This window comes from Sorex fumeus, unplaced genomic scaffold, assembly GCF_029834395.1.
Source record: "Sorex fumeus unplaced genomic scaffold, SorFum_2.1 ptg000034l, whole genome shotgun sequence".
Lineage (NCBI taxonomy): Eukaryota > Metazoa > Chordata > Mammalia > Eulipotyphla > Soricidae > Sorex > Sorex fumeus.
The window spans coordinates 25,789,071-25,801,320 of NW_026606091.1; the positions used below are offsets into that span (position 1 = coordinate 25,789,071).

At 38.8% G+C, this 12,250-nt stretch overlaps 1 protein-coding gene across 8 annotated transcripts in view; it reads right to left on the reverse strand.

The window, feature by feature from the left end:
* Nucleotides 1-609: 609 nt before the first annotated feature.
* RNF38 (ring finger protein 38) overlaps nt 610-12,250 on the reverse strand; it is a 112,991-nt gene continuing 101,350 nt past the window's right edge. For all 8 annotated transcript variants that reach the window (XM_056117097.1, XM_056117095.1, XM_056117090.1 and 5 more), the window contains 3 exons: nt 6,891-7,012; nt 5,612-5,711; nt 610-4,029 (listed from right to left, as the gene is read on the reverse strand). In XM_056117097.1, coding sequence (XP_055973072.1) covers nt 3,967-4,029; nt 5,612-5,711; nt 6,891-7,012 — 285 coding nt within the window. In that variant the 3' untranslated portion in view covers nt 610-3,966. The remainder of the gene's footprint in view (nt 4,030-5,611; nt 5,712-6,890; nt 7,013-12,250) is intronic.

A 12,250-nucleotide genomic window follows, 5' to 3' on the forward strand; every position in this document is an offset into this window, starting at 1 on the left:
TTGTATATATTTAATCTCTATTTTCCAGGTTATACAAGTCAGCATATACGCAGATAGTTTTTTATCATCATCATCTTTTTTAAGTAAAAGGTAATATAAATGTACAAAAATTGTCAAGAAGAGGCTCCTCTGTATGATATATGGACATGAGCTGGACATAAGTAGTACTTAATAAAGACAAAACGGTCCAATTATTTATAGTAAGCACATTTCCTAGATCTCATGGTTAATACACAAAGAAATGTATGGGACCAGGGAGATAACTCAAAGGGTTAGCTTGAGCATATTTCTACATGTTGGAAGTCATAGATTTTGAGCTCTTGCACAGCATGGTTCCCTGAGCACCAAGAAGTCCCTGAGACTGCCAGGTGTAGTCCAACACCCACTACCCCAGAAAAAGAGAAAAAAATCTAGTTATCTACTTAGATTTCTCTGCTATTCAATCATGACCTAAGAGATTTAAACAAAGTATGAATTATATCCTAAAAATTAAACCTAACATCTAGTAGCTCAATTCAATACTCCCACGAAATGCCCCTCCAAGCCCTCACTGCAGGCACACACGCCCTGTCCTTCCCTAACACACTGACATTAAACACAACGAAAGGGTTAAGTGTACATCATACATTTATTACCAACAACCCTCTCAACTCCAAAATTGGGCACAGGGATTAAAAATAAAAATTCATTGCACTACTTAGTAAAGCATTACTAGTAACTTTCATAAAAAATGTACAAACTTTGTTAAAAATTTATCAAGCCTTCAAATGATTTGGTTACAGATATTTATAATACGTACATTTAAAACTATGTTAACTGATACAGTGGAATATGATTTGAGGAAATGACTCAGCAAATGATTCCCAAAAGATACCCCTGTAAGCTTTCATAATCTCAAACAGCAAAATGAGGTAACCAAATGTACCAACAGGGGGGAAAATAGCTTTCTATTGAAGGCCTAAAGATACCTGTGAAAAATATTCTCACATGACGGAGATCTCATTCAAAATATTATGAGGCCCCAATTTAAGGATCTTTGATAAATCACACTTCAGAGTACATAAAATCTAGATATGCTTTCAACATTTCCCAGGTTTTGCTCAAAAACCAAAATCAGGACAGAAAATTCCTAGAGATCCTGATTCCCAGAGGCCTTGACTTGCTTTTATTTGTTTTTAGGATTTTGGGGGCGGCAGGGTGGTGGTGGTGTGTGAGGGAGTTCTAAAACAAAATGAAAATCAGGTATTTTATAGGGGAAAAAAAAAACAAAAAACACCCCCCCCAAATAAACCTCCCTCAAAACACACCCCATAGCAAAGTTAAGATGGTAAAGCCAATATTATTTTAGAAGGAAAAGAGGAAGAAGGCAACAAAACATCTGCTTGCGATCTGGCTCATCACCCAAGGTGACAACAGCTGGGCATGAATCAACTAGCCATAAAGTTCTCTTTTGCTTGCCACAACGTTGCTCATTGTGGCCAGTCTGAACTGGCTCAAATCATATTGTGTGCTCTTAATACCCTCGGATCTTGACTTAAGTCAGTTTGCACACATCCTGGAGAGCCCCGTGCAAATAAAAGAAGACAGATCAGTCATAAGAGTGCAACAATTTAGATTTTTACCAAAATGGACCCTGCTGCCTCCTAAATTGCCAACTGCCTCTCAAAAATTTACTGCAAAAGGAATACTGTAAAAATTCATTCCCAGAAGGAGAAAAAAGCTACTTTTCCTAAGCATTAGTACAATGTGCCTTGTTAATAAGGTATCTATATAACTTAGAAAAAGTGCTTTACTTGCATGCTTCAATAAAATGAATACTGAGTGTAGTAGTGTTATGTTAGATCTATACAAATTTTTTTTGCAGCTATATAAAAGTCTATGTGTAAGATGGACTTTTCCCATTTTAAACATGATTTTTTAATTAAAAAAATAAAGATTAAACTATACGTGATTTGTAATGTAGTTGATTAATATGCCAATACTTTTGGCCATTAACACACTTTTCTCATCAAGAACAGGTGAGGGATGACCCCAATGCTTTAAAAAAGTCACATGAGCATTTTGCCACTCTTGGATGTATATCTAATGCAATGACAAACATCGGAACAAATAGAATGCAAAATCCTGTTTGACTAGATAAGAGGCAACAGTGTCTGGAAAAGGGCAAAATTGTGCTTCTTGGTGAATGGATTTTACTGAGCTCTAAAATGTGATGAGCTTATAAACTTCAAGGGAAGGCAAGCAGCATGGCAGTGACAGGCAGTTAACACTGTCTGAGAAGAAACTGACGCAGAGCCAGGGAAAGCTGAGTGAGGCTGGCAGCAAGAAAGTGGTCACAGTTCTGACTGAATTTACACAGCTTGTGCTACTGCAAATGAAGCAATGCTATCAAGTGCACAGAGGCAAACAATGCTGAATACACTAAAGAACGAGAGAAACCTAAACATTGTTGGAAAAATGAATTTAAATAATCTCAATAACGGTCAATGAACCTATTAAAAAAACCCACACAACTATGTATTATTTCAGGTCAACTAAATGAAGGTCAATTCCTGTTTTACAGCATTATTTTTTATACAAAATCAAATCTTCATTTATACTGCAAGTATTCTGGACGCCTGTTATATTAAATTTTTCTCATTCAAACAAAAGAAAAGCAGTAAAACACCAAAGCACATCAGGTCTGAGGAACTTGAGCTGTCACAGCATTTGATCCATCTTGGAAATGATGGTTTTGATGAGAAGCACATTTACTGAGGGATGAACAACTAGACAACTTTCAGAATTGGAGCTTGTTAGGTGAATAATCGTAAACAGAAATACAGTTTACTTAAAACAATTTAGTTGCCTATGGGCGCTTGAACAAAGGCAACAAATCAAAAGCCTAGGAGATGAGACTTCGTGGGACCAGTGGTATTTTAAGAAATATATTACTCATATATCTTCAGAATAGACTACAAATCAAAACATTAAAAAAAAAATCACAAGTGCTTCCTGTAAGAAGCTTACTGGAAATGTAAGGAAAAAACAAAGTATCAACATTCAAACCATTGATTGAAATGTTAATATTGCTAACTGATGATGTATGATATTGCACCTTCTTTTTGGAAAACAGCAAGTTGGAGATTAAAAAAATTTTTTTCATAACTGAATAAAAAAATCAGGTTCATGGAGTGAGACTCTGTTACACTTTTTTCTTAAGTGACCCACTTGGGACCACTGAGAGAGAAGGTGACAGCTGCCTGAAGCAAAGAAGGAAGGCTTTCTCATTCCATTCATTGGGAAGGAAAGGGACGGAAGTATTCAATGCTTATAATAGATGCACCCTTAGCAATCAGTGTGCAACAGCAAACACAAGGGAAAAAAACCAGTGTACAGTACTAGTGCTGTTTAAATAACACACCAGATTATACATTGCAGCATAATTAAAACTACACACACATTCTCGGTACATGCTGGTATATAGGATCTCATACACACTTTAGCTACCATGCCCTCACACAAGTAGTTGCACACACCCACACACAGAGACACATTTATCACCAACAGTCATACGTTGCATTCATTTCCACTCACAGTTTCTGAAGGCTCTATATAAGGTAGATTGCTATATCATCTGGAGCTACCACTTTTTATAAAAGCACATGCTAAAAGATCACGTCCACTGTAATCTTGCAGCAACACTCGGAATGATCACACAAAAACCAGGGAATGTTAGTGCACACACAAAATTAAGCTAAAGAAAAAGTCTTTGGAGTTCCAGTCACACGGTTAGTATAACAATCCCATAATTGTGAAGACTAATTGTAAGCTTTTATAGTTGATTAAGTCACACAGTGCAAAGAAAGGTCCATTGACCCTTTTGAAAAAAGGGAGGGCTGGAAGCCACACAGATTAAGTTCAATGGATAGTCCATATATACATGTGATGAGGAACACCCAAATGAAATTTGTGCTTTTCGGTGGATCACTCTGAATCCCGATGAACTTCTGAAGCATCAGCTCGGCAAATTGGGCAAGTACGATTTGCCTGAAAAACAAGAGAAGACATCTGAATTGTGACTTACAAAATAAAAATCTATTTTAAGAAGTGCTTCTCTTTCCTATGTAGTTTATTTTTTTATCCTTTGTGGAGACACAAAACACTTTTTACAAAAATGTCCCACAAATTTCAAATATTTAAATAGCCTATGTGAGTAACAGCCAAGATTAACATCACTAGTTCATACAAATTTAGTAAAAGGTTTAAAACTACACCTCAACAATGTCATTATTTGCTGAGTGCTAAAGCCAGAAACAAGCTTTACCTATTTTGACTTTCTATAACCTACTCTTGACTATATATAACACTGTTATTTCTACATTATGGTACTTCTCAAATCAGTCCTTTTCTATTCTTCAATCACTACCTCCATCTGGACCAGAAATTCTAATTTTTACCTCTCCTTTACCCCTGAAAAATTTCTATTCTACTTCACTCTTCAAAGGATCAAGTCAAACCTCTCTACAATAATCTGGATTTAGGCATCTCTTCTCTGACCACTCTCTTTCATGCTCTAGTTATGGAGCCACAAACGTTTTAGAGTTTTCTGCTCACTCTTGTTCTCATATTCAGGGCTTTGAATATATTATTTTTCCTAAGAAGTTAAGGACTTTCAATTTTTTTTTTCTTTTTGGGTCATACCCAGCGATGCACTGGGGTTACTCCTGGCTCATGCACTCAGGAATTACTCCTGGCGGTGCTCGGGGAACCATATGAAATGCTGGGAACCGAACCTGAGTTGGCTGCATGCAAGGCAAAAGCTCTACCTGATGTGCTATTGCTCCAGCCTCAGTTAAGGACTTTTTACACATTCAGGATTCAGCGTGGGTTAAGCTTCATGTCCTTAATCTCTGCTCACAGAAAGGACTAACTCTACTTAAACTCATTTAAACTCATCTTCCTAAATAGTAACCTAGTATCGTCATCATCCCCTAATGAAAATTCTCTAATGTTCTCTCTCTATACATAAACCACACATCATAAAGTTGACTTTTTACTTTATAGCTCTTTTTACTTAGTATAAATGAAGACTATAAATAAATATAAAATAGTAAAGAAAAACAAACAGAAAACTAAAAGTCCTGAAACAATTTTAACCTTGGCCTAAGAACTAAATCTGTATCCCGTGGGCATTATATACGATGGAGAAAAAAGAAGAGCACCAGTAGGTTTATCTCTCACTATTTTCTGACAAAGAACTCCACTGAAATAAGCCCCCACTCCTACCCCCCCCAACTCAGAGGAAACTGTGACATGACAAGTTCACGCCTTATCACTACAGAATATTAAAAAGTCAGAACATAGTACACTGTAGTACTGTCTTCCCACTGTTCATCGATTTGCTTGAGCGGGCCCAGTAATGTCAGAGACAAATATCCCACTTTTAAATTTCACAACAACTCTCTCTTTTAACCAGCTTTTTCTCTTCATTTTAAGAGTCATACAGTTATTTCAATTTAGTCTCCTATACCCACCTCTAACAAACCTAGACTGATCCTACATGTAACTATATAAGGTCAATAAAAAAGTAAATTCAGTATTATTCTCTTCACAAATGCTATCACTTTACCTTAAGCCATTTGTCAACACACTTGGCATGGAACTCATGGTTACAGGGTAAAACTCTAAGGAGCTGCCTTGACTCAAAATCACACATGCATACTACACACCTAAAAAAAAATACAAAACACAAAAAAGCAAAAAAAATCATTTTAGGCACAAAACTAAATTGTTTTCTATTTTATGATTATTGAAGTTAACAAAACCACATACCATTAAAATGTCATTAAATTTCAAGACAAAATAATCTATATAAATACTCTAAAAAGAAAACCCACGACATTAAAAAGTGTTAAGCATGTTACTTCAAAGAGATCATTAAAGTTTCTGTTTTATGCTCTGAATCAGTCATAATACTGAATAGTACGGATTTACCAAATGGTGCTGAAATAACTAGATAGCCAACATGCTACAGTATGAAGGAGGTGAGGGGCAGATATATAGCAGTAGGGCTCCCGACTTGCATGCGACTGACCCAAGTTCGATGCTCTGTATCCCATATGGTCTCCCCCAGGCACTCCCAGGAGTGATTTCTGAGTGCAGAGTTAGGAGCAACCCCTAAGCCTTTCTGGGTGTGGCCCCAAAACTTAAATAAGATAAAATAAAATAAAAAAGAATGAAAGGGCCCCTCCCTTACTTAAGACAATATACAAAAATTAGTACAAAAAGGCTTAACAGTCTAAAATAAAGATGTAAATCTTTCCAAAAGTGCAATAGGCACTGGCTTAAGAGAGGATACAAAAATCACAAGGAATCAAAAAGAAAAATAAATTCACACTTTATCAGTTAAAAAAAAAAAAGTGTTTCAAATGTTATCAAGAATGAGAAAAAATTCAGACAATGGGAGACATTTTAAGAAACGTATCTCATAAATGACAGAGTAATAAGTATAATTCCTATTTTCTATAACTCAATAATAAAAAGATAAAGGGCTAGAAAGAAAGCTAAAAGGGCTGAACACGTACTTTGCATGCTAGAGGCCTGGGTTCTGTATCTGGTGTACTATATGGTCCATCAAACATAGCCAGAAGTAACTCCCCAACACAGAGCCAGTAGCAGCTCCCAGCACCTCTAGGTGTGGCCCCCAAAACTATTAATGACAGCAACAACAATAACAACTAAATTAAGAAATGAATGTGAACCTAACAGCCTATGTGACTAGCAGCTTCTTCTGGACAGCACAAGCCTGGAGTATGAAATGAATTATCAAGTTATCTTCAACACTAGAGCTCTTAGTTTATACAGGTAAAAAAGGAAATTAAACAGTTTTGCCATAAGAATGTACTTACAAAGTCTGTTCTGACTGGTGGTTGTTAGGATTGAATCTGTAGGAAGGGAGCTGTTCAATATCGGCTTTAGTCAGTCCTCGAGGCTTAGCTTCTCCCAGTCGCTCTGCCAGGTTTAACAGGGCCTGCAGAGGGGAAAAGGAAACATTTTAATCATTCATTTTCTACCCAAGTTTGATGAATAAACATCATCTATAACTGTATTCTGTGTATGTGTTTAAAAGAATAGTTGGGGGGGGTCCTTCGAAACAGTTTTCAGGCATTCCTTCCACCACTCCTCCAGCTTTTCAATAAGAGGGACAAAGGATGCAGTGCTGTTGGGGTCTAGTGGTGCCAGGGACTACCCAGTGCTTGGGGGCCTCCAGGGTTAAGTCAATAATGTTTGGGGGGACAATGTGCTGTGCTGGGGTGAGTCTTATCTAATGCCTTAACTCCTGTATTGTCTTTCCAGCCCTGTGTTAGTTTAAAAATCTAATACTATAAGAATTCCATAGTTCAGTTAAAAAAAAAAAAAACAAGTCATGAAAGTTCAAACAAAATCTTGAATTTTTAAGAAAGCAATTTTAAATTTAAGGAACATTAGCATGAAATCTGCTGCTGTGGCTACAGATTCAGAAAGTGCTGCACTGATGCCCTCCTCCCTGTCTGATGTGTCTACCAACAGAATCAGTGGTCTTCTCACACACAAAGGAGGTCAAAGGAAGCCTATCTTCTGCTTCTCAATTATTTGTGTAATCTTTTTTGGGGGGTGTGGGGTTTAGACCACACACAAGCTGCACAGAGAACCATGTGGTGCTGGGTAGTCACACTAGTGCCAATATCGGGTGCAAGCTAAGGGCCTTAACTAATCCCTGTTCTATCTGGCCCCAACTGTCTTTGTTAATCTTATTTATTTTAAATATAGTGGCTAGTCTATAAGACATTTTAAGTGCAAATGAATTGCAGGTTTGAAAGGTTTCATAGTATCACTGATAGAATTTCAGAATATACTAAATAAGGATGGTGGTAGTTTACTGCCAAAAAATACAATGAAACAAAGTTTATAAGTACTCCTTATTTGAATGCCTAAATACAGTTTCCTTTGCTTTCACCTTAACTTGAAGCACTTATTTAGTTGACTTCCAGTGTCACTGCTATTACTCTCCTATTCTTCTTGCCTATTGTTCTTGTCATCTCTATTTTGTAGAGTTCCAAATTACCACAGAAGAGGTAACTTTCTTTCAGAAAAACTCAGTATTAACAAATGATAATATGCAAGGACTGTGATTTTAAGAATTCATGACTAAGTGACTGCGTTGCTGGCAGGTGAGTTGAAGCAGTACACACTGGAAAAATGTGGCATGTATAAACACACCAGAGCTTATACTCACAGGGCTACCCCACTCTGCTCCACTATGTGATACAGGAGTACCATGTGGTAAATCCAAATCACTTTTTTCAATTGGCAGGAAATTTCTGCAGAACACCAGCTGAAAACAGCTATATTAATCTTTTCTTGGGTAGCAAATGTAATGATGATCAAACCCTCAGTAAATTTATATGATCTAGAGCATATATGGGACACATTGATTAACATATGCAGTGTTAATCAAGAAGACAGGTAAGATTAAGATCTGGAAATGGACTAAAAATGCCTTTCAGAGATATTAAACTGGATCTTGAAATGTACCTATGTTGTAAAAAGTGGAGGCAGGAATGTTCTCAGGGAAAAGAATCAAGGAAAAGTACTCAGGCAAGAATAACTTACAAGGTAGACTAAAAAAATAATGAAGGCAGTACACAATAAAAGACCTCCTTGAGTAGAATCAAATGATAACCGAAGAAAGTGAAGATGACTTAATAGGGCTGGAATGTATAAGGTGTCTGGCAGTACCACATGAAAGCCTAAAATCATTCCAAGTCAACATACCCAAAACTACTAAATTGCCTAAAACTACTAAATGCCTTTCAAACGACTAAATTTTACTTTCTAGTCTATATCTCAAAATAATATAGTAATGTCAGTATTTCTGACTCAGCTTCTTCATAGGCCAATGCAGTACTTTTCTGGCAGGGCACACCAGGTTACAACTGTCCCACTCTGACCCATGACAATCCCTCACATTAATGATCAAATCTGGTTGATTCTAGTGTTAGCACATACTCTGTTTGCAGTCCTTGTAATTGAGAAACTGCACGGGTTTAGGTCGACAAAAACAGCTTCCTGGGCTGAACTGCTTTATATACAGGGGGTTCAGATTTGATTCTGAGCACATGGTCCACTGAGTATCACCAAATATAGGCCCCCCCCCAAAAAAAAACCTTTCATGGTTTTGTAACTTATTGCCTGACTATCAAGACATAAGTTTCCTGACAACAACTTTTAATCACTTTCATCTAAGTAGAATTTTGCCTTTTAAAGGTAGAGATATGATGCCACAAACACCAAAACATTTAGTAAATAACATCTATTTTCTATGACTTAAGGATAATCAGCTTATAGTTCTCATTTCAGTCACAGATCACATGCTGTTCTTCCAGAATACCCAAGAATATGCCCTGTCTCAATTTAAAACAGGTTTTCTCCTGGCACTGGAACTTTGATTGTAGATGCAATGTGCTGCCAGTGGAGATTCCCTGGGGAAGAAGAGAGGCGATAACCTCAAGAAGGACATTTACTGCTTTCTCTCTGGCTCACGACCTCTGTCACCCAGGGACGTGCTTGGGAGATTTTGGAATATTTCGAACTCCGCAAGATACAACCTTTATGACTCACTAGCCTCACAGGGCAGTCAAGATGTGCCTGAAGTTTACTTGTTCTGAATGGTATGGGAGATGGTCCCTACTACCCAATTTCTTGGGCAGTTGTGGACTAAGGCTACTCTGAGGAACTGCTCTTTGCAAGAAAGTCAGTCCTAATCCTTTGGAGGCCTTCTATCATCTTTCCCTCAGAAAAATTTCAGAAGATGAATAGTAAAATATATATCACGAGTTTACTGTGAAGTAGAAGTCGAGTTAAGATACGTGCTCAAGAGAGAAGATGGGTTTCTCTGGAGGAGAGCTGAGTACACATCTCAGGTGGAGATGTGGGCCACCTCCCAGAATCCAGAATGGGGAGGCACACACTTACCTTTGCAAGCTGGTTTTATAGTTTCCCCCCAAGTTGTCCACAAGTGGGGCTTTCTACTTAGGCTGTTGCTTTCTACCTAGGCCCTGACTAGGAGGAGAGTTTGAAACTTTTGATAACCCATTTTCATGTCCTTATCACAACTCTATTAATGTTGGAGCTCTTCTTGAAGGGGGAGATTCAGCCTTTTCTGCAAGCATCAAGTTAAGAGTTTTATCAGACCCCAATTCCTTTCTTCACAAAATGGGTCTGACAATAATGCCTTTTACTTGCTTAGACAAGTGACAGTAACTTCTTCAAATCCCATCTTGGTTTTTTATTACATTTCAAAAATTCACTGCTAGGGATACACCAACCCCAAGTTCCCCCATTACCTGCTTGCTTCACATGAATTCTACACGTTAGGCTACCCTCTTGAAATTCTTCATTATAAGCTAATGATAATTTTTTGCTTTGGGCTAGACCCAGTGATGCTCAGGGTTTTCTTGGCTCTGCACTCAGGAGTGACTCCTGGAGTGGCTTAAAAAAAAGACCATACGGGCTGCCAGAGATTAAACCTGGGTTGGTTGCGTGCAATGCAAGTGCCCTGCCTGGTGTACTATTATTCCAGCCCCAAATTTTATTATTTTTTTTGCCCATACCTGGCCATGCTCTGATCTTACTCCTGGCTCTGCACTCAGGACTCACTCCTGGCTGGGCTCGGGGGACCATGAAATGCCAGGAATCGAAATCAAGTCAATCATGTACAAACCAAACACCCTACCCGTTGTACTATCACTCTGGCCCCTTGGCCCCAGTTTTTAAAAACCTTCCCCTTCTTTAAAATCTGACTCAAACACTTCTACTTCAACAATATCTTTTTGGAGATGCATCCCATCATAATTAATCACTTTCTCATAGGACCACTTGATCACTTGACTTCCCGTTAATCACTGATTTGCTCGAGCGGGCTCCAGTAACGTCTCCATTTGTCCCTGTCACATGCTAGTGTAGCCCAATGGCGTCTGCTCGTTCTAGGAATACGAACAGCCTCAAACCAATCATTCAGGGTCTTGATGAAGAAGTCTGACCATCTCATAGGTGGGCGGCCACGCAATCTTTTGACGTCCCGTGGAATCCAGCCAGTAATGGCTCTAGTCCAGCGGTTGTCTCCAAATCTCATTACATGTCAAGTCCATCTGATTTTCGACGCATTGGCAAACGAGACAGCGTCCCTGATTCTTGATCATCTATGGAGGTCAGAACTTCGGATTCTTTCTCTCATTTGAGTGAAGCGTGATACTCCAAGCATAGCTCTTTTGATTCCTCTTTGGAAGACCCTAATAGTGTTCTCATCCTGTTTGCGCAGGTCTCTGAGGCATATGTTAATGCAGGAAGAACAGTAGAATCGAAGAGATGTGCCCGGAGCCAGAAGTTCTTCGTCCTCTTAGCTACTTCTTTGACGCTCTTGAAGGCGTTCCAAGCCGCTCTCTTCCTCCTGCGCAACTCAGGTGCCAGGTCATTTGTTATGACTTCTCGACCTAGGTACACATAACTGTTGCATTCGGATATGGTTGTTCCGTTGAGAGCGAATGGAGCGTCAGGAATGAGGCTGTTTCTCATAAACATTGTCTTCGTGAGATTCAGCTGCAGTGCGACCTTTCCACACTCAGGGTTGAAGTCGGCCAGCATTTGTGCCACTTGGCTAATGTTTGGTGTTATTAGAACGATGTCATCAGCAAAGCGGAGGTGATATAGTTGCCGACCATCTATCTTCACTCCCATTCCTTTCCATTCCAGTTGTCCATGATGTTCTCGAGGTTGGCACTGAAGAGTTTCAGTGAAATGGTATCACCCTGCCGAACCTCTCTCTTGACTTCGATGATCACTTCTTTGTAGAATGGTGAGATCCTGGTAGTGAATTCATAATTCAGCTCATGGAGGATCCTGCTGTATTGAGTTTGAATGCCCTGATTGGCTAGGGCTTCAATGACCGCTTCCGTCTCAACAGAATCAAAGGCCTTCTTTAAATCAATGAACATTAGACAGAGCGGCATCTTGAACTCCCGAGAAACCTCAATGAGCTTGGTTATCATGTGGATATATCGTGTTCTCCCTTCCGAAATCTGACACGCCATTTCGTCGGTAAAGAAACGAACAGCACCTGGCCCAGACAAGGTCAGACCTGAACATCTGAAGAACTTGCCATCAGTACTCATCAATACGCTGGCTCGGCTCTTCACACACTACCTGTCTGAATGCAAGGTTCCGTCCCAGT